We start from the raw sequence: 27295 nt of genomic DNA on the forward strand, positions 1-27295 counted from the left end.
AGGACATAATACTACATTGGAGGATAAATTACATTTAAAAAGCTCTCAAAATCAAAGGAAAAAAAGAAGAAACTCACAATAAGAGTCTGTTTAGGGTTCCTTTGAGTTTTGGATTCGGTTATCTATTTGTCTGCCTTGTGGGCTCTATTTATGCTCACAGGAAGGTGTTGACATTTGTATTGGGCGCTCAGATAATGCTTTCAGTGGGGCTGGCTGACTCATTTCCACACTTGGGAAATACAAAGCCTCCTCAGATCATGCTAAAATCATGTCACAGCGCGTTTGTGTTTCAATAGTTTAAACAAACTGTCCATTCATTTGTACTACGAGGAAAAACGACAAAAAATGACACTGACTGGGTGGTAGCGTGGGCGATGGCCTTTCTTCTTTTTTGTGAATGTCTGGGTTCAGATGACGTGAGGGAAAGCCTGGTGTCCATCAAAATGCACAACATGTGCAGTAGGTAGAAAACAATAGCAAGCAGCTTGTGGTCCTTGCCTAAAATTAAAAAAAAAAAAAAAAAAAACTGAGCTCACTATTATGAACTGACAGACACACATAGATACAGATAGATACCACTTGTTTGAAAATATGACAGTCAAGACTGTCAAGGAATGGAGCACAATTTTCAAACCAAAAAAGTTTTTTTTTTTTTTTTTTTTTGTTATGTACAGTAGGCCTATTTTAGTTAGTTATTTTTAGGAACCCCAAAATAAATAAATAAACAAACGTAGCTATCACTGTAAAGAAGAGACGGCGTTGTGTTTTCCGAGCACGGCGTCGCTAGCTAAGGGATAAAAAGCTTCAAGTCGCCATGGAAACTGTCTTTCCTCCCGGAGCTGCTCCCTGTTGTTAGGGTCGTGTGAAGTGAGTTGGGGGAGTCGCGCACGCAGCCTGAGAGCAGTGGCGCTACCAGCCCAGGGTCAAGCAGTTCATAGGTCAGCAGAGACAGGCTGGAAAATAGAATAACAATACGTTTATTGATAGGGATTGTTTCTTATTTACTTAATGTGTGTCCCCAGTGTAAACTAAATTTGTATTATTGGAAGCTATGTATAGTGCTCTGATTGCTAAAACTGTAGCATTGAAAGCATCTTGTTTTTTTGTTTAATTCAATTCAGCTACTATACTACAATGTTGCAGTACTGCAAATTGTAGTATGCTTTCGTTTATGTATGAAAATATGAATGTTGTTTTAAAATGCAGTATTTTGTAATTCTTAGAACTATATATTATATCGCTGCTTGTGTTAATTATGTTGCTGCTGTAGGCTTGGACAAAGAACGAGAAACACCCACCATAGCACTATCATTAAGGTGCAAGGTGTTTAAATTGTTGTGGAGTGATACATGAACACCATCAATGTTTATTGCCTCCGTGGAATCTGGGGGTGGAAATCAGGGCAGTGCAAGGCGGCGTTCAGGCCTGGGCTTGTCAGTGACTCTATAGAGAACTGGGAAGCAAGGCAGAGAATGCTAGGAAATCTTTTTAAAAGTACTTTTTTTGGGGGGGGGGGGGGCTGAGTTGAGTCTTCAAACCCTTGGCACGATACTGGCGGAAATCTACACTGAAGTTTGTTTTTGGATTTGCTCAGCATTTGAATCAGCACTTCAATGGCTTAAATATTGGTAATTAAATATGGAAGCACCTGCCAAGTGAGCACCTTTGTTTTGAACTGACTGGGTGTGTTTATGGGCTGCTGTCTTGCTGAAGCTGCTATTTCATTTTCTTTAAAACAATTTGGACTGGCATGCACCACTCTGCTGTATATTTGTGAGGCTGTTGGTGGAGTGCATTTGACGAGACCCTTTTAAAAGCTGCATGCAAGAAGCACATGTAGCAGGTTTCCTTCTGCACAGACAAGGGCTTGCAACGCAGCACGAAGGTACTTAGAATGCCAGCCGTGTTAGCAGCCCGAGGAAACCATGGCAACAAGCATCAAGCACATATTGGAAAGCAAAGGGTGATGACTGTTTATATATTCCTTCTTCACACCTCCAGCTTCAACATTTTCACTTCATCTTCTATTTAAAGCACAGGCGCTGCATTAGCGAGGCTGACAGCTTTACAACACACTGCAGCTGTGTTAATGAAATGCAGTACTGTAATTCCATAAATCATAGTGCTTTGACAGTGTGCAAGGGTTAAATAAAGAAAACCCTGGCATAGCACTATCAGTAACATGTAGGGCCACCAAGGGCAGCCAGGGCAGATTTGAGCCTGCAAGTTTTTTTTAATATAATTAGAAGGATATGTGGTTATTCTTTAATGATACAGGGATGCTGGTGCTGGAAATCTACAGTGAAGTCAGTCTGTTCTCAGACTAGCCCACAGTGTCAGCACATTTGAGACTGTTCTTGTAAATTTATGCAGTTTGGATGCAGATGCACCTGCCAACTTAGTGGCTTTCTGCTCTTTATCAAAGTTAGTCATATGTGCTGTCTGTCCCATAGTGGCTGAAACTGAGTTCCTGCTTTAACATATATCAAAATACATTTCAGGGATATGCATAACAAAAGACTGCAGATGATTAGAAGGAGAATTTGCCTGAGAGATGGTCAAAATGTTAATTTTGGCATTTGACATATTTTCTGTATGGTGTGGTTCCTTCATTTTTTAAAATGCACACCGTGTTTGGTTACCAGATGGCACCCGATGGCACATTTAATGGAGAAACAAATGCAGTAAAGAAGTTAGTGGAATGACTAAAACTGCTGTGCAATGCATATCTAAAACTATAGTTCTGGCCAAAAGTGTTGCATCACCTAGAATTTTAGGATGATTCAGACATCATTTAAAAAATGTAGATTTTTTAATTTAACATCGTGCAACCAAAGAAATGACTAAATTACATCCCAAAACTGCCATAATAGCAGTACAGTATTTCATGTTAGATTTTTCCTTTTTTATATGGAAGACTACAAAGTGGTGCGTAATTCAATATGTTAACATAACATTATTCAGCGGGTTTCGTTCAACTTTATGAGGCAAAAGGAGTTCATTCTGCAAAACGAAAACGTTACATTACGGATGTAACCCTAGTTCCCTGAAAGAGAAGACGACCAAAAACCAATTCCTTTGTGATATGCCTGCCACAAGTCAAACATTTACTGAGCATCTTATGCCAGACGACCAATAACAAATGCTTTTGGGAAAGGTATACCAAAACCGTCGCAAGTGGAGACAGCAGGCGAGGGATGACTCTACACTGCAAAACCACAGTTACCAGTTCGACCGTGCATCCTCAAGGACCCTTGTGCCTAATGAAGGCATAGAGGGATCTACCACATTAAGTCAGTAGAACCTGGTGAATCTATGTGGAGTAGCCCAGATAGCCACAGTACAAATGTCAGTCAATGAAGCTCCTCTAAAGAGGGCCCATGATGTAGCCACTCCTCTGATAGAGGGCGTGGCCACCCTCCCAGGTGGAGGTAGGCTGGCATTGGTATATGCAGTCAAACTTGTGTCCACAATCCAGTGAAACAGACACTGCTTCAAGAGGGCTTGACCCAGGGTCCTTTCACCATGACAGACAAAGAGCTGGTTTGACTGATGCAGCACTCTCGTCCTATTCACATAGCATCTCAACGCCAGAACCGGAAATTCAATCTCCGATCTTGCTCCAAGGAAAAAGGAGGAGGATGGAAAGCCTCTAGTTCCACTTCAGTGGAAAGCAGTAAGCCGTAAAGTGGAAAGCGGGGTTAATGTGTAACGACATCCTGTGTCCATCATCCCAAACACGCATACAGGAGCTATGCACTGACAGAGCCTGCAGCTCACAAACCTGCTTAGCAGAGGTGATGGCTAATAAAAAGGCTGTCTTCATAGAGAGATATTTCAGCTCTATGGAATGTATAGGCTCAAATGAGGCCATAGTGAGAGCCTCCAATGCCAGGTCTAGACTCCAATTGGGGAGAACGTCCTTTCTAAGAGGACATAACCACCGAGCGCTCTTCAGAAAACGGGTTGCCAGGAATGAGCTCCTGGGGAATAGGATGCAGATATGGCTGCTAGGTACACTTTCAGCATAGAGGGATATACTGTGCGTATATATAAAAGACTAACCTCAAATTGTTATATTGTTACTAAAACTAAAAATGAATACTGCAATTTTTAAGATAAAACCAATGCTGTTGCATTGTGACCTTTCAATAAAGAGATTTTAGCATGTACATGAAAAAAATATGTATTTATTTGCTGCATTAATCATGCATACAACGAGTTGCACTCCCTTTTAAGGTTAAACGTGGTGCCAACTTAAATTGTTGCTTTTTCATACTAAGGAAGCACACGTAATTGCGCAACGTTAACACGAGTGTAGTTTCTGAATGTGGCTTAGTCTTAGTTTATTGGTAAAAGGACGAAGGGTTTTAGTAGTCCCCAAGACCGAAAGTCTATGCAGAACAACGACCAGACCTTGAAACGCCTTCTCTAGGAGCCCGCGTTGCAAGGTGTGGGTGATCTTTCCCCACTATAGGATAGTCAGTGGTTGTGTGTTCTATTTTTAGCGTACGGATGGGGTCACGTGACGGTGGATCGACGTCACGAATGTTGTTGTTTGTGGAGGAGCTGCAAAGATGGAGGAGAGAGACCAGTGACGGTAAAAGAAATACTGTGAAAAAAACAAATAAAAACAAAACAGAAACAAAAACAAAAAGATAACCCATATGTATATGTGTAGAACTTTTACAAAAACATACGCTAGTACACAAGCGGGAATCGAGCACGGAGCGGGAGAGGGCTATCTACGTGTATGATCAGGTAAGTAGAATAGTGGCTTATTTGGCTTTTTCTTCTGTTTGCTTAAATCGGTAGACTGGAGGCATTGCTGTGAACACACACACACACACACACACACACACACACACAATGGTATATATGTATTATATATATATCTATATATATCTATCTATATTATATATATATTATATATATATTATATATAATACATACAGTATACTATACTGTACTATACTATACTAGTGAGAAGCGCTGTGGTTAAATATATATGGGGTTTATGTATGCCATCCGGCTAGACCCTTAGAAAATATCGATTTGCTTGCGAATCGTAAGTGTAACTAGTACTGTACTAGTGAATAGGAGGCGGCGCACAGTCATCACGTCGTTCTTGCAAAATATGTGATCAGTGTGAAACATCTGATGAATGCAGCAGCAGTATTCGACAGGTTACAGTGCTGTATCTATCTGCTTTAATTGTCGGTAGGTTACATGTACAGCAAGGTTCTGAGTGATTTTATTTTTACGGTTTTCTGTTAGTTGGAAAATGCCAAATAGTGTTATACTGCGCTTGTTTCTTAAAATGTACATTTCATTTTTTAGCACACATTTGTTCAAAGGGAAACATTTATTCTGTTGGTATCATTGATTGCTGTGTTTGTAGCTTTCCTTTTTTTTTTAAAAAAAAAAGTCTGGCTAAGTAGCATATTGTGTGTGGAGACTAGCTAGGAAATGGAGAACATGCAATGCGTTTGGGACAGAAGTACAGCGACAGTGAAATTCCTAAAATGCATTTAATTGCTACAAAGAATGGTTTTCTTTTGCAATGTAGAGTGTGTGTGTGTGTGTGTGTATATATATATATATATATATATGTGTATGTGTGTATTTCTAACTTTCATTACATTGTTTATTCGGTAGTTTGATTCTTGTTTAGGCTTTTTGTGATTAAACAAAAGCAAATGCATTGCCTATGAAAAGATATAAGAATGCCTTTCCTGTTACAAATTGATCCAAATGGTGGAGTGGCTTTTAGGATCAAGTCTTCATTAGGGGCTGCTGTAGGTTTCACCTGTGTCCAAACCAGAGCCTCTATAGGTGACAAATATGAGAAGCTAGGTGAATCATATATACTGCAGTCTTCTGTGCTGTCACTCAGTAGCTAAGACCAAACATTGTAACATCACATAGAATTTTAGGATTGAGACATAATTACAAAAAAAACCCCAAAAAGCTATATGAATATAATTTAGATATTTTATTTGACATCATATTGCAGAAGTGTACTGGAAGGCATAGTAGTAGTACAGTATTCCACGTTAGTTTGAAATGTCACCTTAAAAAAAAAATACAAATATGGAAAACTACAAAGTGGTACATAATTCAGTATGTTAATGTAACCTTTATTCATCAGGTTTCATTTGACTTTATGAAGCAAAATTAGTTCATTCTACGGGGTGATGCAAAACTGTGGGCCAGAGCTGTACATGGTTACACTGAGGATTTAAGATACCTATTACACAGAAGCCAGGTCGATCCGTTCTGAGGTTTGCATTACTGTGTATACCATATCCTGCTTCAGATTCTTATGTGCAGAACGGGTGTGCATCTCTTGAGAAATTCACAGCAATTTTCCATCGGATCAGTCGTTGCTTGGTGGATCACTCGGCACTTACTTTCACCTGTTGATAGTGCTGCACACACTGATTATTCAGACTGAGCTCTTTCCAGAAAGCAAGTGCTGACAATCAGGTGATTGCTGCTTTTTTTAGACTTCGTCGAAAACAGGAGTCTGCACATAGCCAAGCAGACGTTTCTTCACTTGTTTCACTTGGAATGGTAGATTAGCCCAATCAACACCAATGACCATGACCTGATTGTCAGCACCTGATATCTGTGGAGAGCTCAGTCAGAATAATCGGTTTGTGCTACTCTACCTGGTGAGACTGTGAATCGCTCGGAGCTTAGTGATTGCATGCAAACTTTCAACTGGGAGAAATGCAAGCTAAAAATGTTGGTTTTAAATCTGTGTGGTTCAGAAACTTCAACATTTTAAATTAAATCACTTTGTTTTAAAGTTGAACAGTATTCTGAATGTGTTCAAAGTGTACTTCCCAGTTTTGAGAGTGCCCTGAAGTTTGTTCTCCTTGTCTGTCTCGATTGTAAGATGTTACTTTCTCACAAATTCTTCTGGTAACTGCTAAAGCAACTTAAATTCAAACTTGTTTTGACATTGTTGATTTTGATCTCTAATTTGGGGAAAATTGCTGGACTCTTTCAGCTCTTGCAAGCTGCTGTTAAAAGTTGCCTTGTGTTTTATCATATTTATGGAACTTTCTGCACATAGTTGCTAGTTCCCTACTACAGTATTTTTTTTTTTTTGGTGTTTGCAAACTGGAACACAGTGCAGTGTTCCAGTTTGGTACAGTACATACCTCAGTTTACTACAGTTTGTTGATGTCTGTTTTACTGCATACCACAGTTTAGTCTTCTTGCACTAAATGGCATCATTGTGTTTCTTGCCTACAACATTTTCCCCAAATCTGCCTTGGTTTCCCTTTTATCTTTGTTATTTTTGGTAAAGTGACTTTACACTCGTGTGTGTTCTCGGTGGGTGTTGCATCAATTGCAACAGGGTTTCAATCAGTGTTGAGCTGTGGTCCAAACTGGTAGTTTTGGGGATACATGCATGTGTGTAGAAAGCAACTATGTGCAGCTGAGACCAATTTTCTCTTGATAGGATGCCAAGTGACAATCTGTAAGCATTTTTTTTTTTTTTTTTAACCATTTAAAGTTTTGATAATTGTGAATATACTGTGTAGTACATGCATGCAATATGCAGGATAGGATCAAACAGAAATTCTGATTGTCCTGACAAATCACTTTGGGGATGGAAATAAGACCCCTATTCTATAGCAGTTTGATCCTATCCTGGTTTTACTAAGAGACCTAGACACTGGTGCTGATCAGACTCGTATCAAAATCAGGAATAGGAGAAACTGCTGTGCAGTACAAGTCATATTTCCATCCCTTGTCCACAACCAAAACTGATGATCTGCAACATATATCCAAATATTATAGAACGAATATTTTTTGACATGTATTCGGATACAAATATCACATGTTCGTATTTGCTAGAAATTACAAAAATACTTTGCACTTATCTACTGCCTCATCAAAAGTGGTGCGACACAAGATGTGTTGTGCTGCTTTTCAGCAAGTCAGAATCTCAAGGGACAGAAAAAAGGCAAGCACGTCATTCTGAAATGGCTCTCTTAAACCGTGCCCAACTTGCTGGAAATGTTGTCTGCTGATTTTTATATAGATTTTATATATTATATATTTGTTGTTGCGACTTTTTGTTATGTGGAATGTAATAAACGAGTACCGAAATGGTGTTTTTCTCCCCCTTCATTTTTTTTCAACGCCATTTCCATGCTTGTTTTATTTGAAGTGTTTACATTTCAGTTTTCGTTTGCTTGTTCAGCTGCAAAAAGCATAAGTAAACCTCATGTTATTACTTAATGAAAATGTGTCGATGGCCAGTGTTTACTGCAAAGAAATGGCAAGGAGTGAAAAAAAAGAAATAAGTAAATAAAATGCGTTGTCAACTTTGTGTACTGTTTGTTTTGGGAGTAAACAAAACAACGTTTAACTTGAACCGCTATTTGGCATCCTTTGTTTTGTTGTTAATTCACTGGGGTAAAGTCACACCTATATTGTCTGTACTTTTTTTTGTATCCCATTTTGTCATAACATATTGACTGTCCAACTTGTTTACATTTATAGGTAATATCTCACCAGAAGGTGTCACTGCTGGGAAGTTGTTACTGAGTTGCCTTGCAATGATAAAAAGTGCACCGGGCCCCAATTCAGGGACATTTTAAATTGATGCATTAGCCAAAGTCTTCTTTTCTGGTTAGTGCTGGAAACTGAAGACCTCCTTATTTTTCCACTGAGCAAGGATGGAAAAAAGCAAACTTGTTTTCTGCTGCTCTGGAAGGACTCTCCTGCCACTGGGTGAGGGGGCCGTTCAGGCTTCTTAAACGTGCCGTCTGTCTGTGTGTTTGTGATTTTTAAAATGCGTGGTTGTGAAACAACCTTACTCATTTCACTCGGGTCCTCCAGAGGTTCAAGGCTAGTGCTTTAGTCCACTGCGCCACCTGGGCCTCATGAGATGTTTTATTAATTCAGTCCAACAACATGCCGCTTGTCATTGAGACTTTATGAAGTCATGGTTTTGTATACAGTAGATGCACTGTGCGGCATATCAAATAGGATGTCTGAGTCATAATGTATTCTCTTTAGCTTCGGTAGGCCATTTTATTCTAAATGCCTCTTTTTCTTCTGATTTTAAACTTGATTTATGTAGGAGGTGATAAAAGGATTTTAAGTTTAAAAATGCCATATAATGGATACCCCCCCCTTTTTTTTTTTTTACAATAATGTGAAATAATTTGAAATAATTTGAAGTATTCACTTCACAATACTGAAAAGTGCACTGAGCTACAGACTACAGGTAGAACTGCAAATAACATGGCGATGCAGAAAGCGCTCTGTTTCTGCATCGCATAGTTTCTGCATCTGCATAGTTTCTGCATCTGCATAGTTTCTGTATCTGCATAGTTTCTGTATCTGCATAGTTTCTGTATTTCAGGTAAGGTGGGCAGGATGCTAACCCAGTGGGCTGGTAGGCACTTTTGGTAGGGGCTACAGTACCACAGTGAACTTGCCAATGCTAACAGACTTTGTAGCAGATGTTCACAGTGCAGCAAGTTCCCTGAAGGAATTCGAAGCATTGATCACTGAGGAATGGTCATGTATCTCTCCAGAACAAGTTCAAAACCTTGTAGACTTGTCACATTGAATCCGTCTTGTCTTGACTGCAGTAGTAATTGTAGACTTGCATTGAATAAGAAATGACTGTGAGCTTTATTGTTGGAATTGTATGGGCAACAAGCTTGGGTGTGTCTGCAATAAATGGGTAAACGTAAAGTTTGGAACTGTTGTCCTATAGGAGTCCTATTTCAGTCCCTGAGATTGCAGATTACAGTTCAGATGGGTACAAAGTGAGTTCAGTTTTTGGAACTCCTGGAGTTGATGTTAGTGAAATATGCATTAATGCAAAAGGTCAATGTCTGACTGTGTTATACGGATCAGTGTAACCTTAAGGCAGAGACAGTAAAGATTCTTACTCCAAAACCATGTAAAAAAAACTATGTCACTACAGGGATGGAAGTACGACTCCCATTGCATAGCAGTCTGATCCATTTTTGATTTTAAATAAGTTTACCTGTATACTGTGGCTAATTGATAAAACCTGGAATGGGTGAAACCGTATGCAGTAAGAGTCGTACAGCATTCTATCAGCAAACTTTGGTTAAACTGTTCTGGAGTAAAGTTTATAAACCAGCTTTTTTTGTTGTTGTTTTGCCCAATCAGTGCATTGCACTGTACAGATAATACAGTAATTATGTCATATGCTCTATTTAATTGAGGTATTTGTTATTTTACTGTCTTCAAAACAGAGCCATTTTATTTTTAACATCCATAAAACTAACAAAGTAGCACCTCCCAGAATCCTGATTACTATACAAGGATGTTGTGGGGAGAGTTGTGCTCCCTACTCAACCACTGAGCTGACTTGTTCCTACATTGTCTGGCTTTCTGTTTGCCTGACCCAGCCTTACTCTTAGATTTCAATATTTGATGAGCTCATAATCTATACAGTTTAGCTCCGGTACAGTTCCTTCTCTGAGACTTTAAAAAACAGGGCATCAGATCACTAAGCAAAGGCCATAATAATATTTTATGCTTGATGTGTCTGTTTGGCCATTTGTCTGATTAGAAGAAACTATATTCAGGATCAAAGTGTATTTTGACTGTGCAAGGAGATTAAGAGGAGAAAGGGGCTCTTTTTGTAAAACATTTTGCTCTCACATGACTTGCCTGGCTTATACAGGGACCTCTAAGCAATTTGAAGGCAAATATAATTGAGGCAGCTGTGTTTTACTTTTTTTTTTTTTTTCTCCTTTAGTACAATGAAAAAAGCCTTTAAACATTAAAAGCTAAAAAGACAATTAAATTGGGTTAAGCAATAAATGTAACTATACTGCAAAGGCCTACTATAAGAGACTTGCACTTGAGGCTGGTTTTTCTTGAGAGGCTGGATGGGCATTGATATTAGACATTGAACTGCACCTTCAAGCAGGCTTGAGGCATGCTCATGGGGGAATGCAGATAAATAGCCATGAATTCAGTCTCCAGTTACAGTCCAGTACTTTTTAGGAGCACCAAAATAAGACTCCTATTGCATACCGTAGCAGTTTCACCCATTCCAGATTTTACTATGAGCCACAATGAACCATGAATGGATACAACTGGATATGCTATTAGAGTTATTCCCATGTCTGAAATGCAGCAACCAAAGGGTGTAATCTTCCTAGACTACGACCCGGCTGAATTTGGCACAGGTTACATTGTTTACAGCAAGGATCGTCCTTGGTACTTGGTAATTTGATGCATTGTGTTTCTTTCATACATAATCATATTATTTAATGAAGATAACACAAGTATGTGCCCAGGTTCATGTTAAAGAATAAAAGAAGAGTAAGAACCAGGGGTTAATTTAATTTTCTCTTTTACTTACCAGAAAGCTGGGTTCTCTCCAGATGCATTTTTGAAGACATGGGGCAACAAGAACCTTTGGTTTAGGTACCCGAATAGAGCACTGCACACTGTAGAAGACACTGGCTATTGCAGTCGGATGGAGTTACAGATTGGTGGGACGACAAGAAATTGACAGAATTCTGTGTATTTGCAGGCCATCTACAGTATGCTTTAGGACCAGCGGGGACCCATCAGTAAGGGCTGACAGGCTAAGAATAGATTTTTCTCATGCTGTACAGTGACAGTGCTGCAATTTCACTCCAGCCTTACAGAAGTTTGCAGCAGATTTCTTGACCGTTTTATATATAAAAAAAAATAATAATAATAAATAAAATAAAATCTTAAGTGTCATAAAGGAGCTCTTGAGTGCTGTGCTTGTTGCTGTGCATCATGAAAACTCTATCAGGAAACACATAAGGGATCCGACAGTCAATACCCTTTTAGATGGATTAGAGAGCATGAAATATTCATTGTGAATACAGGGTCGCGTTCTGTTACTAAAAGCACAACAATTGGTGAGACCAAACAAACTCCTTTAAATTGATGAGGCAAGGAAAATATATATATATACACTACCGGTCAAAAGTTTTAGAATACCCCCATTTTTCCAGTTTTTATTGAAATTTAAGCAGTTCAAGTCCAGTGAATAACCTGAAATGGTACAAAGGTAAGTGGTAAATTGCCAAAGGTTAAAAAGGTTTTAGGTTACCAAAAACTGAAAAATAATGTACATTTCAGAGTTATAAAAAAAGGCCTTTTTCAAGGAACAAGTAACGGGTTAAGAACTTACAGCGTTCTGCAGCAATGGAAGTAAATTAAGCTTTGAAAGTTGATGCTAACAATTCCTACAGGTGTCCCAACTTTTGTTGATTACTTACAAACCCTCTGTCTGTATAAAAGCAGTGTTGGAACAGACTGTGTTACTACACCCTCTTAAGCATTGTTTGGACAGTATTGTACTGCAGGAAGTAGTATATTGCTATCATAATGGCGAGAAAAAGGCAATTAACAAAGGAAGACAGACAGACCATAATAACCCTTAAAAGTGTAGGTCTTGCCTTTAGAGAAATTGCAAAGAAAGCCAAGGTGTAAGTGAGTACAGTTTCCTACACCATCAAAAGGCACTTGGAAACTGGAGGAAACTGACAGGAAGAGGTCTGGCAGACCCAAAGCCACAACAGAATCAGAAGACAAGTTTCTGAGAGTCAACAGCTTGCGTGATAGGCGGCTCACAGGACAACAGCTTCAAGCACAGCTTAACACTGGTCGAAGTAAGCAAGTCTCTGTTTCAACTGTGAAGAGAAGACTTTGAGCTGCAGGTTTGACAGGTCGATTGGCAGTAAGAAAGCCATTGATAAGATGGCAAAATAAGAAAAAGAGGCTTGCCTGGGCTATGAAGCACCGCCAGTGGACTACTGAAGACTGGAAGAAGGTCTTATGGACCGATGAATCAAAATTTGAAATCTTTGGTTCATCACGCAGGGTTTTTATATGTTGTTGAGTAGGCGAAAGGATGGTTCCTCGGTGTGTGACACCAACTGTCAAACATGGAGGAGGAAGTGTGATGGTCTGGGGCTCTTTTGCTGGATCCAGAGTCGGCGACTTGCACAGAGTGAGTGGCACCCTGAACCAAAACTGCTACCCCAGCATTTTTCAGCACCATGTAGTACCATCTGGTATATGCCTAGTTGGTCAGGGGTTCATCCTACAGCAAGATAATGACCCAAAACATACCTCCAGGCTATGTCAGAACTACCTTAGAAGAAAAGAACATGACGGTAAGCTTCAAATCATGGAATGGCCAGCACAGTCTCTAGACTTAAACCCCATCGAGCTGGTTTGGGATGAACTGGACAGAAGAGTGAAAGCAAAGCAACCTACAAGTGCAACACATTTGTGGGAACTTCTGCAACAGTGTTGGGAAGAACTTTCCGAACAATATTTGATTTCCATTGTAGAAAGAATACCACAAGTGTGTTCGGCTGTTATATCTGCAAAAGGTGGCTACTTTGAGTCAAAAATTTAGATTAAATTTTGTTAAACAAAATGATTCCATGATTTCCTTTTTATCTCCAATTGTTTATTTGTTCTATGCTTTAATTTCAGAGTACATTGAGACATTAAACTACGTAAATTTCAATAAAAACTGGAAAAATGGAGGTGTTCTAAAACTTTTGACCGGTAGTGTATATGTAATTTTTTTTTGGATATAGAAAATCTCTTGCACAGATAACTCTCCTGTACTGATGCATCTAGTTATTAATCACAGTGGCAAGGGGACATGCACACAATCACACAATGCTGTGACATGCTTGTTTTCTTCTTATTGCAGTGAGACTCCCCTGCGCTCGTGCAGGAAGGGATGTCTGAGGCAGAAGACCCCTTATAGAGTGTCCCACACACCAGCACAGTTGACTCCTCTCTGCTTTATCCATGAGCTCCCAAAACAGTCCAGGTAAAGCTGATTTTGCTTTTCAGTCTTAAAGGGATTGGACAGAAACACCTGTCCAGACAGTGTCGGTAGAGAATAGGGCAAGGGGTTTTAGTTGATGCACAAATGTAGTGTAAGCTGATCCTCTGCTGTGAAGGGCACAGAAGACACATCTATGGGACTAATGCTGTAAACAAACACCAGTGAGCATAGATTATAAATTACATTTAAAATTCAACCCTAGCTTTTAAATCTTTAAAATCCAATTAGATTTTAGAGATGTCCTGCCGATTTGTCCTCACTGCCTCATGCTTAGATTTTGGAGTTTAGCCATTTACTCCTAACATGTGGCATTGAAGAAAACAGATTTCTAAATTAATAAGTATATTCATCCTCCTTAGCAGATGTTTGATAGCGGAAGGCAGCACTTTGTTTTGTTTAAGCTGAATAAAGGAGAGACGGCCTGTTCTTTTTGTTTGTCACAGAAATAAATAACTAGCTTCTTTAAAATGCTGAGTGGCTTCATCGCACTCCAGAAGAGCTTTGTGCACAAGGAGTAGACGAACACTGATTAATATGGAAAGGAAGTACAGCTTGTCATTATATTGACGTGACAGTCTTTGAGCCTGGGTCATCACTCTCTATCTCCACAGTCGTGTGGGGTTATTATTAGGTTCGGCTTTGGCCACAAAGACCTTTCCTACCCGACTCTCCTTTGCTGACGTCTTTTAATGTCACTGGGTACCGTGGCAACCTGAGATTCAGTCTACGCTTGCGTCATCTGACAATTATCATCGAAACAACCGTTTACATTAGAGTTTAATTTGTCCCCACTTCCCCCACAAAATGGGTGAGGGGGTGGGGTTGGGGGTGGCGGGCTCGGTACATAAGGTCTTTCTGAGAGATTACCTTCTTGTGGGTCTCAGTTGTAGTGTGATATAGAATTATACTTTTGCTTTTGTTGCTGTACTGTAAAAAAAAAAAAAAAGAAAACACTTGCATTAATTTGAGGTGGTTTTGAGAGATGGGCTTCTGTCCACAAACAGCGAAGTTGCGGTGAAAGGCTAGTCCCCTACCATGTTATTATGTAGCATACCCATTATTTACTGCTTACCAATATTTCCATAAATGCACCAATATTGAAAATCAGCTGTGGCATCATGCTTTAACTTTGTATCTATGCTGGCTCATACACACAGTCAAACAAAGCACAGCAGAGCCAGTGTTATTGTGGGAACAGAAATAACAGCAATGTACTTCCAAGGGGCTGGACTTAATGGCATCTCATACCATCCTCTTTCCCCTAGTATATTTTGTAACCCTGTCTGGATTCATTGGTCACAACCCTACAAAAGATTATTGTTCCCCTCTTCTGGCCTTTCGTCATTAACATTTTTTATTTTTTTTATTGTGTAAAGGTTTTATGTGATTCTGTAGAATATACCTGCTTGTAGCAGCTGTAATACCTGCTCAGAGGGCTGTCTGTCTCACTGATTGTGCTGCAAATGAGAGATGGGTGCTGTTGCAGAGACTGTGCAAGCACCTTGAGACTCGTGCTGCATGCAGAACACTGCCGTGTCCCCCCCCCCCCCCCCCCCCCCCCGGCCAACCAGTGAGAGACTTGATAGAACTGGAGACGAATACATCAGCACAGGCAGGCACAGCAAGCCTGATGACTGACTTGTTAAAGTGGAGGCAACATACAGTATGCAGTGAACCTTTGTGCAACCAGCCCCTGTGTGTATTGGTTAGTTCCAGATGCTTTTTGTATTAATTTTGATTTAAGACACGTGTATGTGTGTGGTTGGATTAACCTACCCTCCACTCTGAGAAGCCTCCAGAAGTAAGAATACCAGTGCATTAGCCGAATTCACAACCTGGTCAACTTGCAGGAGGGGGCTAATGTGTTTCTCTGTACAATGCAAATGCATTCATAGCTGTAGAATGGTAAAGAACAAACTGTACAGGTTGATTTAAGTGAATGTGATTGCAGGACACAACAGCCTTAAGTGGTCTATTCAATTGATCAGCCTTTCAATTTGCCATTACATAGATCAATACAATAGACACAGAGTTCTGTTGCTATTCTGCATCTTTCTTCTGTATTGCTGTACAGTGAAAATTAGGCAGGGGGAGCCAGATAACTCTGTTTGACACCGAGGGAGACCAGCACAGCAACAGAAGAACAGCAATATTACTATGCATTAGTCTTTTTGGCAGAGCACAGTGTAATTCCCAGGGCTAATTGTTACAGCAGTCAGCTCCATCCTTTAATTATTTAATGATGACACCAAGATTGCTTTTGTTTAGGCAAGAGCAAATATATTTTGTTGGAATACCGAACTGTAAAATGGTTTGTGATTGTACTTGTCAAACATTTAATTTTTTTTATGTGTTCATTTTAATCCAGTCATTAACCTTTTACTTTTACTTTCCACTTTACTTTTAAGATTTGTAATATTGCTCTGTTTCACTGTTTCAGACCAACTATATACTTGATACGAGAAACTCATTTTTAGCAATCACAAAAAACAGTATATTGCACAGTTCGCAATAACAACCATTTAACTTTAAGATGAAATTCCAGGGCAGCTGTACAAAGTGCCTAGATTCTCGATTAATTCAAAATGATGGTGTTAGATAGCCATAGCTGTTAAAGGATATAAATTTGTCCGCAGGCGACACTATTTAAAACACACGTAAATAACTAAAGCCAACCTTGACTTTCTTATGCTTATGCACACGTTAGGGTAAAATCCTAAAAGGAATGTTGTTCTTCAAACTCAGGAGGGTTCAGATAGTGGAATTTTTATCAAGCAAGAAAGAATGAATGAAATGATCAAAGCGGAGCTATGAAGTGGGAGTTGAAACAGAAAGTGCTGCACATGGAGGTGTCTGTTCTGTGTTGTGCATGTCAATGAATATGCAGAACAAGTCTTGCACTGACCTTGGGATTAATAAAATACATCTAATATTTAGTCTAAGTTGCATGAAACTAGTAGCTAAGTGTTGGAGCGCTATACCAACTTTTGATGGGAACGGGGTCTGCGCTTTTCAATTTTTGGAAGTTTTGATGGTTTAAATAATTAGTGCATACGTAGAGGTAAATTAAAAGGAATTGTTGCCACCGTGTATACTTCCCTGTCTATAGCAACTAATTGGGTTTCATTTGTCTAAATACTCTAAGGAAAAAGAAAGAACTATTGCAGTAAAATGGAATGCAAGCAGCTTTTTAGTTTCAGAATCCAGTGCTGACCTTGAATGAGTACTAAAACTTATGGCGAGTTGCATTTTATGCTGCCCATTCTTGAAAAACGATTTGACAAAGACTAGAAAAAAAAGGCAGTTCTAACAAGGTACAGATTACGATCAATCCTCCAAACAAATCATTAACGTGCACAGGGGCTGGTCACAACTGCTTTAGACTAAGTCAGAGTGTACACTGCAGCGTAAACCAGCCTTTCATAGCTCAACTACACCTACAGTATTGCAGGGAAATTTGATTTCTCCGGGCTCTGTGGAAAGATAATAACAGCCGGACAATCCAGTGGAGTGGTAGGATTGTGCACTGAAGGGCTTGGTCGAGGGGGAGGCTGTAAATATAGTAGTTTATAGAGCACCTTCCCTCCACTCGCTGCACAGCTGTCATGCTAGAGACTCCACAAGAACAAGTCCGCTGTCACTTTAGTGCACGCTGGCAGTGCAGCTCCTTTCTTACATGATCTGCTGGCGGAGGCTGTGCTCACAGAAGTAGGCTGCGTCTCTGCTAGCGGAAGTGTTGCTCCCTGCGGACCCTGACAGATCAAGGATTGAAACCCAGCAGGCGAGGGTCAGGGGTGGTGAGGGTGGTTTGATGGGAGGAAGCATTAGACATTAATCTAGTTGGAGAGTATACAACTGTATTCATGTTTGTCTACAGTGATGTTTTTTTAAGGGTCCTCGTTGATATGGAGATCCTTATGCGCTGATTGTGTCCGTCACACTCCACTGCACTTGCTGAATACAATAACTTCCTTGGTTGTACAGCAGTCGTTACAAAACTTCTATAATACACGCCTACTGTAGCCTCCTGTTGACTTGGGGTAGCCTTTGGCTGTTATCAGATTTAAATTCCTCCTTTTTTTTTTTTTTAACAAATGTTTACCTTTTGCTTTTTTGGAGGAGCCTCATAATTAAAGGTTATGCATGACACATATTTTAGGTGCATCATTTTATGTATTTATAATGATTTTTGTTTTTGTTTTTGTTTCACGCATAATGGCAACATATTTTTGTTGTGATAATTGTATCCTGTTAGACAAAAATGTGATCACCCTGAATGGCTTGTGCTTGCCAGTAGTTTGATATTGAAATGGTAATTCCAAACATCATGGAGCCTAGTGTTTTTTTTTTTTTGTTTATTTTTTTTATTGCTTCGCCCTATGCTTACTATAGCTACATTTCATTGTGCTGGGAATACTGTTCTGTCGCTAGAGGCTTCACTTGAGACAGATTTGAACCCAGCCTTCCAGTGATGAAAGACATAAGAGGCTGGAGACTCCTGAGCCTGTTCTGTATTACTGGGAAGGTTGCTCAGTACTGTGTCTGGGTGTAGAGATCAGTCCATAGCAACCTGCGCTGAAAGGCATTTAATAAAGAGAAATGACATCCTTTTATATCTATAGGTGACGCATGAGACCCTGGATTATTTATTAAAAAATAAAAAAAGAATGTGTTATCTGTCAGGGCATACAATTGCCATTGGGGTTCAGTTGAGCATGAGTCATTTCTGCTTTCTATTTCTGGTAAATGAAATTCTGTGTGCTTTGCTTGCTTGTGTGTGTGTGGGGAGGGGGGGGGGTCAGTCAGTCAGTCCATTGTTCATACTGAAATTCTTGAAGGTTGATAGGTGCACATGTGTCTGTTTTGGCCCCAGAAGTGTAATACAAATCTGAAATAAAATTATATCGAGGCATAAAATTAATTCTCTATTCTCAGCTTTATTGTTGTAGTCTATATGGAAAACCTGCCTAACCCTTTCCAAGGCTTGTAATTGTTAATTAATTAGTGATTAATAATAATTAATAATAGTAATAATTATTATTATTATTATTATTATTATTATTATTATTATTATTATTATTATTATTGTATGCTCTTTTTGAAGGAACCGACTGCATTGCATCAGTGTAAATTCATGAAGGGGAATGAAGTTTCTGGAAAATGTAGTGGAGATAATGCACGCAAGTGACAGATCTTAGACATTTAAAATTCGGCAACCATACTATAGCTTTCAGGTGAAGCTATTACCGTAAATGATAGCCAACTTTACTTTTGTGCAGTTTCTGTTTTTAAAGTGTTTCTTAAAACACTAACTGTCGTTGCTAGGTGTGTACAAGATTGAGCGCTTACACCTTTGGGTTAAAGCCATGCTGGCCCAGCTTCTCTCTCTCTCTCTCTCTCTCTCTCTCCCCTGTTCGCTCTCTTTCCCTCGGCATGCAGTTGACGGCTGATTACTCCTCGAAGCAGTGCTGGTATTTATAGAACTTGATCATCTGTTGTTGTTACTGCAGGGTCCCCAGAAGAGCAGGCAAAGTTACTGTCTGAGAAACTATAAAATAACTATTTATAGAACAATCCATCCCTTAAACTTTTTTTTTTAAGCCTATGTTTGTTTTCAGCTTCTGTAAATTTGTTTTTCAATGCTTTATCGGTGCATTGACTCCATTAAACCATTAAACCATTCTTGCTTTTTCCTTGACCCTTCGTTTTCTACAGAGTTTTGGGTGATGGCTTAATTCCATAGCTTCTTTCTGAGAACCTTTGTTGGCTTACCAGTTTGTCTATGTTTCCTGTTGATGCTGTAGTTTCAGCTGCAGGCCCCAAAGCTTCCTCCTTCATTGAAGCCTGCTGGCCACTCTGTCACTGACGTGCTGCTGCCACTGTATTTAAAAGGGTTTGGGAAAGCCTGCAGAGCTGGTATTTTGAAGACATGGTTAGAAGGTGACAGCTTTCTGAAATGCAGAGAAGCTATTTTTGAACAGAGTGCTGCACAAAAAATCCGCTCAAAATGGGTAAGACGTGACAGCAGCCGGCTCCCCTGTTCGACTTCCTGGTGTGGGACAGGCGGCTGTAAACGAACTTGTATTCCTTCTTGCAACCGAGTCCTTGACATTAACTGGTAGAGTTCAGCCAGGCAAAACAAGCCCTGGCCTCTCACCCGCTCTCCTGGGGCTAAAAATAAACCCGTCCCACGTCAACGACAAAACTACATCCACTTATAAATAAGTCATTATGAAGCTGAGGGGGGTTAAAACACCAGTGCGCTTGTATTTATAGAAAAAAAACTATAGAAAAGTAACAAATAAGTTGCAGTTGTCCTTTTTTTCATGCTGAGTGTTCCATAGTTGCACAGAATGTACTGACCTTAACCAACATTCATACATAGTGTTACTATTGTACTATTGGGAACTAAAGAGATTGACAGCATCAGTACCGTACTACACTATTTGAAATAAATAAATAAATAACTAGATAATGTATACTGTGTTTTCACGAGAAATCTGGATACTAATTTGTATAACGCATGCATCTTGGCAGTTCTGCTGAAATCTGTATGCAAAAGATCATTCATCTAAATTCTTCCAAAAAATGTTTTTAAGCTGTTCAGGTTATTAATGCAAAACAATTAGTCTAGTTGTAACTCAGCTCCAATTGAACACTGGTGAAAGGTGTAGTCCCTAAGCTTTTAAATATCCATTTACCTTTTGGCTTCTGTACACTTTTCACTAGTATGCTTAACTTTGAAACATCTCCTTGTTGGTCTGCAGGTACACGATTAGAACACCCCCTAATGCTCTTTGTGGTTTAAGCCTGTCTCACTCACCAGTTCCTTAGCTTCAGCAAAGAAACCAGGTTGACATAGCAGACATAGTAACGAGTGCTGGTCTTCAGAAACAATGAGACGTGGCCAAACAAAGTGACTCCTGCCCCCCCCACCCCCAATTAGCTACCCTTTAGCTAATGTCTGCTATGTTCCAAGCCCAGCTTAAAGTACAGTAACACTTTTACTCAACAGTTAAGTCATGTGCTGTAAAAAGCTTAAAGTTACAACACACACTAATACGTGGGAGCTTCTGGGATTCTCTGCAGTGTGGATAATAAGAGTACTGGGTCATTTTAAAAGCAGACATGGCTAATCCACCCCTGTTCTGAGAAAGCCCATTCATTCATATATATATATATATATATATACACACACACACATATATATACACACATACAGTGCTACCCTGTAATAATGCAGTTGTCGTGCAGTCTGTGTTATTTGTGTTTCGTCCTATAACGAATATTGGCGTTTTTGTTCCCAAAGTGATTTTAAATGCCCACAAGGCAAATATGTAGCGTACGGTGGAAAATGAAGGAAGGAGACACACACAGTTAGCAGCAGCTTGTCTCCTTTGGCTCTACCCAGGCTGATGTGGGCACCCTCCTATATGTTTTCATGTCCCCACCTCCCAAGACGTCACCCACCAACCCGGCTGAGGCAGGCTTCCCTGCTAACTCACACACACACACACACACAAACAGTTTTTTTTTTTTTCTCTGTTAAGCAGGAATCCAATGCTGGGTGCTTTTATAATATCAGTGTCCCCAATAATCGGATTATGCTGACAGACTCCTAATGCCCTGGCTAAGATTTCCTCCCCTTGGATGTTATATCTGATATTGTTCATTCAGATTAACTTGCCTCAGTTACATCACAGTGGTCACGGTGCTCCGAATAGGGTTCCCTTTTTAGCAGAGGGATAAGTAAAAACAGTGCAGGAAATAGATCAACAGGCCTAATATTTGACTATATAAAAGGTGCGCTGTGGAGTTCTTCATTTGGCACCAGAAGTTTCTTCATTCAGTACCCCTATAAAGAATGTTGGATCGTTCTACCACAGTTACTGAAAGCCTGCCCATCTCTTCATCAGTAACACCTACTGAAAAATCTGCTGTATAGTCTTTGATGATCCATCTTCTGTCACATGTTACTATAGGGGGTTAAGCACTGCATCAGGAAAAAACTGCCATTTGGATAGGAGCGGGGTGGAGGGGTGGGGGGGGGGTGGAAGCACAGCACAGTATTGCTTGTCCTGTCCTTGAGGAAATGCTTACAGAAAACCCACATAACAAAATAGAATGCAATGAATTTTGTTTCATCTTATTCACAAGGGATTTAAAAAAATAAAAAAATACAGTTTTTATAGATCTCTGAATTGCAGAGATAATGAGAATTTTTTTTTTTATTTTTTTCTTCATTTATAACTAAGCTTCAGCTGCTAATTTCCAGTCCCATCCTTATTTGGAGAACAGACTGACAGTGTTACCTTAGGCTCTGAGTCACCTTTTAATTTTGGGATCTTTACCGAGCATCTCGTGGCACCCAGTCCTTGACTTTAACTCTTAATTATCTTTTTTTTTTTTTTTTTGGAAATTGCAAACCGTCGTTCAATAAAAAGGGCAGTGCTGTTTCCATTTCTGAAATAAAAACGCTGCATACTGAGGGTATGTGCTGCAGTTAAAACACAGGCAGTGAAGAGTGAACAGGTCCTGTCTTCCTTGCACCTGATGGTTTTCATAAGACATGTATTTCAGGGTAGTTCTGAAACCCAGGACTGGGTCCTGTTTTGTGATGTAGACTCCTTTTCACTAGGAACTGGATTAGACTACCCAAAGTAGTTTCCAACTGCCCACAGACTGTCACATTGTCAATGCACTGGGCCAACCAGCCCCACCGACACTTACTGTAGGACAACACAATAGCAACAAGGACATTATGTATCAGGGGGTTAGTCATTTGGAAGATGTTGTTTTGACTTAAGCCACCACATTCTTCAAAATGTAGTTTTTAATGAGGCGTGTCGGTAGCATACATAGCCTCCTTAGTGAAGGACATAAACAGATTTGCAAGTGTCAGGATACACGGCTTTTTAGCTGCTGATGCTTCACTAGGTATAGTTGGTTTATAGTTAGAGCCGAGTGATGTTGGTGTTTTTTATGCTGTATGAAATATGTAAACAGATCTATATTTAGATGGCAGATACACATTTAATGAGCACTGACATACAGATATGTTTGTACAGACATATAAGCTTAATTTAGATTGAGTTCTGCTCTGTACAAGTGGAAAACCTTGACATTGTTGCGTAATGCACAAAGATCTTGCAAGGAAAAAATAGTTATATATATAAAGAAAAGGATATTTTACAACTTAAAAAGGTAGAATAATTGATTACAAATCAATTGTCAGGATGTTTTGGAATATAAGTCCTTCATCAGCTGAATACAAAAAAACAAACATACAAACCGCCCACTCTACTATATACACACACAGATGATGTACTGCTATACAGAGAGAAGGGTAGGAGAGTGTAAGAGAAAGCTATATGTATTGCAAGAGCTTATCTTTTCATGAGTTCTTGTAGGAAAAGCAGCAACCTCTTGCTCCTCTCTGGCTCACAAACGGTTAAAACACTGTAGCGGCTGTGGGAAAGGCTCTGTTGATTGGTCCCCAGTGTTTGCATGAGCAATCCTCCTTCCCTGAGCCTGGAGTGCTCTATTTATAGCTGGCCCCTCCTCTCTTGCAATTCCAATGCTATTTCCAGCCACTTAGGCGTGCAGAGCCTCAGTCTGTTTGTAAACTCACCAGCCTCTGTGCCCTACAGTACAGCAGATGCATGGTGTACAAAGCAGGGGGGTCAGCTTCCATTCTGCTTTCCTTTCCTTGTATTATTTTTTGTATCCTCCTTTTGGATTACTTTGGTGCAGCTAATACCGAGGACTCAGTTGCTGTACATTTTAAAACACCCCAACGATGCCTAAAACTTGAGTGTTTTCCTTCTACAAACAGCTGCTGATCCCTGTACCGAGTGACTCATGCATGGATACAGACGCCATGCTCCCATTTCCTTTACTGTTTTTGCCTTTTTAAATGGAACGTTTTTGAAATAAGCAGGTGAAGGAAGTTGGAAGTGCTGAAAAGATATTGTGGTATTAAAAATTGTTTTGGTGTGGATATCCAGACTTTCCATCCTGAAAATGAACTTGTCTTCGAATGTTAACCTCTGGAAGCAACTGTTTCTTCAGATTTTTTCAGTGGACAAGTAATCCTGTGTTTCTTTACAATTTTTTTGTTAGGTGGGATGCTGCTTTTAAAGTTACAAGACCGTTTGTAACACTCCAATCTCTCCACCGTCCCTTTACTCTTGTCAACAAACTACAGCAAACTTGTATTTAACTTGTATTTATACATGCTTTCCTTCTGTTGCGAAGATACTTTGGATCAATTGCAGTTAAACATCAACAGAGCATGTTCATTTTTTTTTTTTTTTTTTTTTTTTTTTTTGAATGAATTCATATACTGGCCAGCTCTTAGCGGGGCTTGTTGATTTATTTATTGATTGTTTTATTTATTTTTTATTTATTGCTCCATCTTTATCTCTGAACCTTGGATCAATTTGGCATGCTTTTGAATCCCAAAGTGCCGGGGCTGTCCGCAATGTTACAGACTATTTACGAGACCGAATCCTGTTTTTCCTCAGACGGTGTGACTAGCCGGGAGCAGCCTCTAGAACTGCTGGCCAGAAACCGGATTCCCACCATTCCCACCTCTGGTGAGTAACAGCAGTTCTTTGATCAGGGACCCTGTCTATTTCCAAAGAGGCATTTGAGAAGGTAAATGAGAAAATAACTTCTATAATAAGAGATGGATTGCTGTTCCAGTCACAGCAGAGCTGTGGGCTTTAGTTGGTTAAAACAAGGTAGCACCTGAGCTTTTAATGGTTATTAGGTCATTTTACTGGGGCCAGTGTTGACTTAGACTAGATAAGCGTCATTTCTCTGAAATGTGTGTATGCACTGTTAAGCATGTACTATGCGTAGCATTGCTGTAGATTTAAACATTTACACAACATGGTAGGCATTCAAAATCAACAAGGTTCTATAGAGCATTCTGCATTTGTCTTTCCGGCATACAGGATTGCTATAATGCTTTTGTAGAATGCTGTGCGAGTAGCATTGTGAAATTCAGGTGGGTGGAATGACTCTTTGGGATCGTACAGTCTTCATTTGCTTGTTAAAGGATCTTGATTGTGTGGAGTGTGCTCATTTCCTAAGCTAATTTAAATGTTTAAGCATGTGTGCTGTTCTTAAAAAAGGAAGATGGGATGGGAGGCAGGGGAGTTTTTGCTGGGGTCCTAGGCCGCCGCAAAGAAGAACAGTTCATCTTGTGTCTCTAATATTTTTTCCGATGTTATCTTGCTGTGTGGATTCAGGAAGAGCAGAATTTGCATAATTCAAAGCATTTAAAGATGGAACATATACATGTAAAAAAATAAACTGCAAAAGTTGTTTTTAAAATGTATTTTTGATGTCATTTTGGAAGCCTGTGGCACTAAAGTCCTCCTTTTTGTTCTTAAGTGTAGAGACAGCAGAAACGCTGGCAATGCGAGCTTCCCTATTAGCAACCATTATTTCCCTTCTTACCTTTGCTGTGGTTGCAGAAAGACCTTGGGTCATGTTCTGTGCAGTTTATTTGATACGTGTTAGTAAATGGTCTGTAATGACGTCAAAGAAAAAAAGCACCACCAGTGTTTTAGATGTATGGTGGCCCTGAAGTGCAAAACACCAGCAAATTAATTGCTAGTGACATATAAACAAAAAAGTAACGACTTACAAATAAAAAAGTTAGCGACAAGCAACCAAATCCCAAAAGTGGCGCTAGTTAGTGGAGGGGACCTGATCACAGATCTGTGATTGGAGGAACAATAACTGTATTGCTATGATCCTGGAGCGCCAAGTGCATTGTCTTTGCACAGTCCTTGGTATTTGTTTTTTATAGTTTAAATTTTTTATAAACTGAACATTTGAATATTATTTTAAGCAAAGCTGAAATGGTGTTTGAAAGTGTAAAAAAAACAAAAAACAGTTTTAGTCTTACATTGTTTTGATTATTTACTATTTGTATTCAACACCATATTTATTTATTCATTCATTTAATTATTCCTCCCTCCACTACCTAGCACCCACCCACTCAAGTGTTCCATTTCTGTTTTGAAATTTGTTTGGTTTGTCGCTAACTTTTTATTTGGAAGTCTCTGCCTGATGTTGTAGTTGCTTGTGTTTTGTACTTCAGGGCCACCATACTTTTTTTGTTACTAAGCAAATTAAACTAAAAATAAAACTGAACAAACCAAAAATGTAACCCTATAAGTTCTCCACTTACATTCTCTAGTTTGTCTGGTGCAACTTGGTTCAAAGTACAACCTAGAATGGTTTAAACTACAATGTTTAACCAAGTCCCTACATTTTCTTTCTAACTTCTGTCCTTACCTAACCAAATTAAAAAATATGGTATGCTGTGAGTTTTGCCATTCTACTGCATCAAGTAGCTTTAGAGAACTGTAGCACAGTCATCATGTTCATCGTAAACAAGAAGTCCAGGAATGGTAATTATTGCGGGCAAATAGAAAAGCACGCAAGAATATGTTTAAGGGAGGGGACGGGATGGGGTGGGGGTGAGGGGGGTGGTAGCTAGCAGCCTCGGACCTTAACATAACATGCACCAAAGTGGTCACGGGCAGGGATCATTCAGGGATTTATTCATCTGACTAGTTGTTTTTTAGGCTGCTAAAATAAAAGTCTTCCTTAAAATAGACTTCTCCTCTCCTGCCTACTACTACTGCCTCCTATCTATTCCTGGATTCCTGCAATACGAGCACTGCATGCCTCTGCATGCGGAGCTCCTGTTTACTTCATTCTTCACTCTTGCTGACCCTCCTGTGTAGCGACCTGGGCAAAGGGACACATTTCATAGGGTGGCGGTAAGACTGATGTCTGGAATATCAGTCTCGCAATGAGTGGAGCGGGTTGGATATTTTAGATGAGGGGAAATTTAAGCCCCTTGAAGTTGCCAGGACAGCTAAATATTTGTCTAATCCCGGTTACCGCTTGTTTAAGACCTCCCCTGGGGTATGTTGAGCACATTAACAGTGTCCCCAATTTCCCACTAGGAATTGTCACAAACCCAATCCCTTAGGTCACTTTGCATTAATTTCTGTTTCTCTCTCAAACTCAAATATCTATGTGTATAAATATATTTGTGTGTGTGGAAAATGTTACAGTAAATGCACGTAGGACCACCATGGCCAGCCATTACGGCACTGATTTGATGTCATGCGCCTGCAAGGCATACATATGGTCGATGATCTGTTAGACTAGCCTATAGACAAGAGTCACTGGTTCCTGTCATCATGTAGCCTTAAGTAGTGCGCCCCCCCCCACTTCCAGAATATGGAAATTATCATTGCCGCTTCCATGGTTATGAGTGTGTCATCCGATTGTAGTTAGCTGGTTTTAATTCCAGTTTCTCAGAACCGATAACGAAAAGGCTAATTAAATTGACCCATATTCTTAACAGGCAGGAAACAAGCT

General features: G+C 39.7%; 1 protein-coding gene across 5 annotated transcripts in view; it reads left to right on the top strand.

The window, feature by feature from the left end:
* The first annotated feature begins 4562 nt into the window (after positions 1 to 4562).
* The window catches only part of hdac5 (histone deacetylase 5), a 60843-nt gene continuing 38110 nt past the window's right edge, over positions 4563 to 27295 (top strand). Inside the window, exons 1-4 of one of the 5 annotated variants that reach the window (XM_041231669.1) lie at positions 4563 to 4761; positions 11390 to 11600; positions 13739 to 13861; positions 24406 to 24477. In XM_041231669.1, coding sequence (XP_041087603.1) covers positions 13840 to 13861; positions 24406 to 24477 — 94 coding nt within the window. In that variant the 5' untranslated portion in view covers positions 4563 to 4761; positions 11390 to 11600; positions 13739 to 13839. Of the gene's footprint in view, positions 4762 to 11389; positions 11601 to 13738; positions 13862 to 24200; positions 24478 to 27295 lie in introns of those variants that run through there. The other 4 variants (XM_041231668.1, XM_041231670.1, XM_041231671.1 and 1 more) reach the window with 4 other exon arrangements.

Source organism: Polyodon spathula, chromosome 28 (assembly GCF_017654505.1).
Source record: "Polyodon spathula isolate WHYD16114869_AA chromosome 28, ASM1765450v1, whole genome shotgun sequence".
NCBI lineage: Eukaryota > Metazoa > Chordata > Actinopteri > Acipenseriformes > Polyodontidae > Polyodon > Polyodon spathula.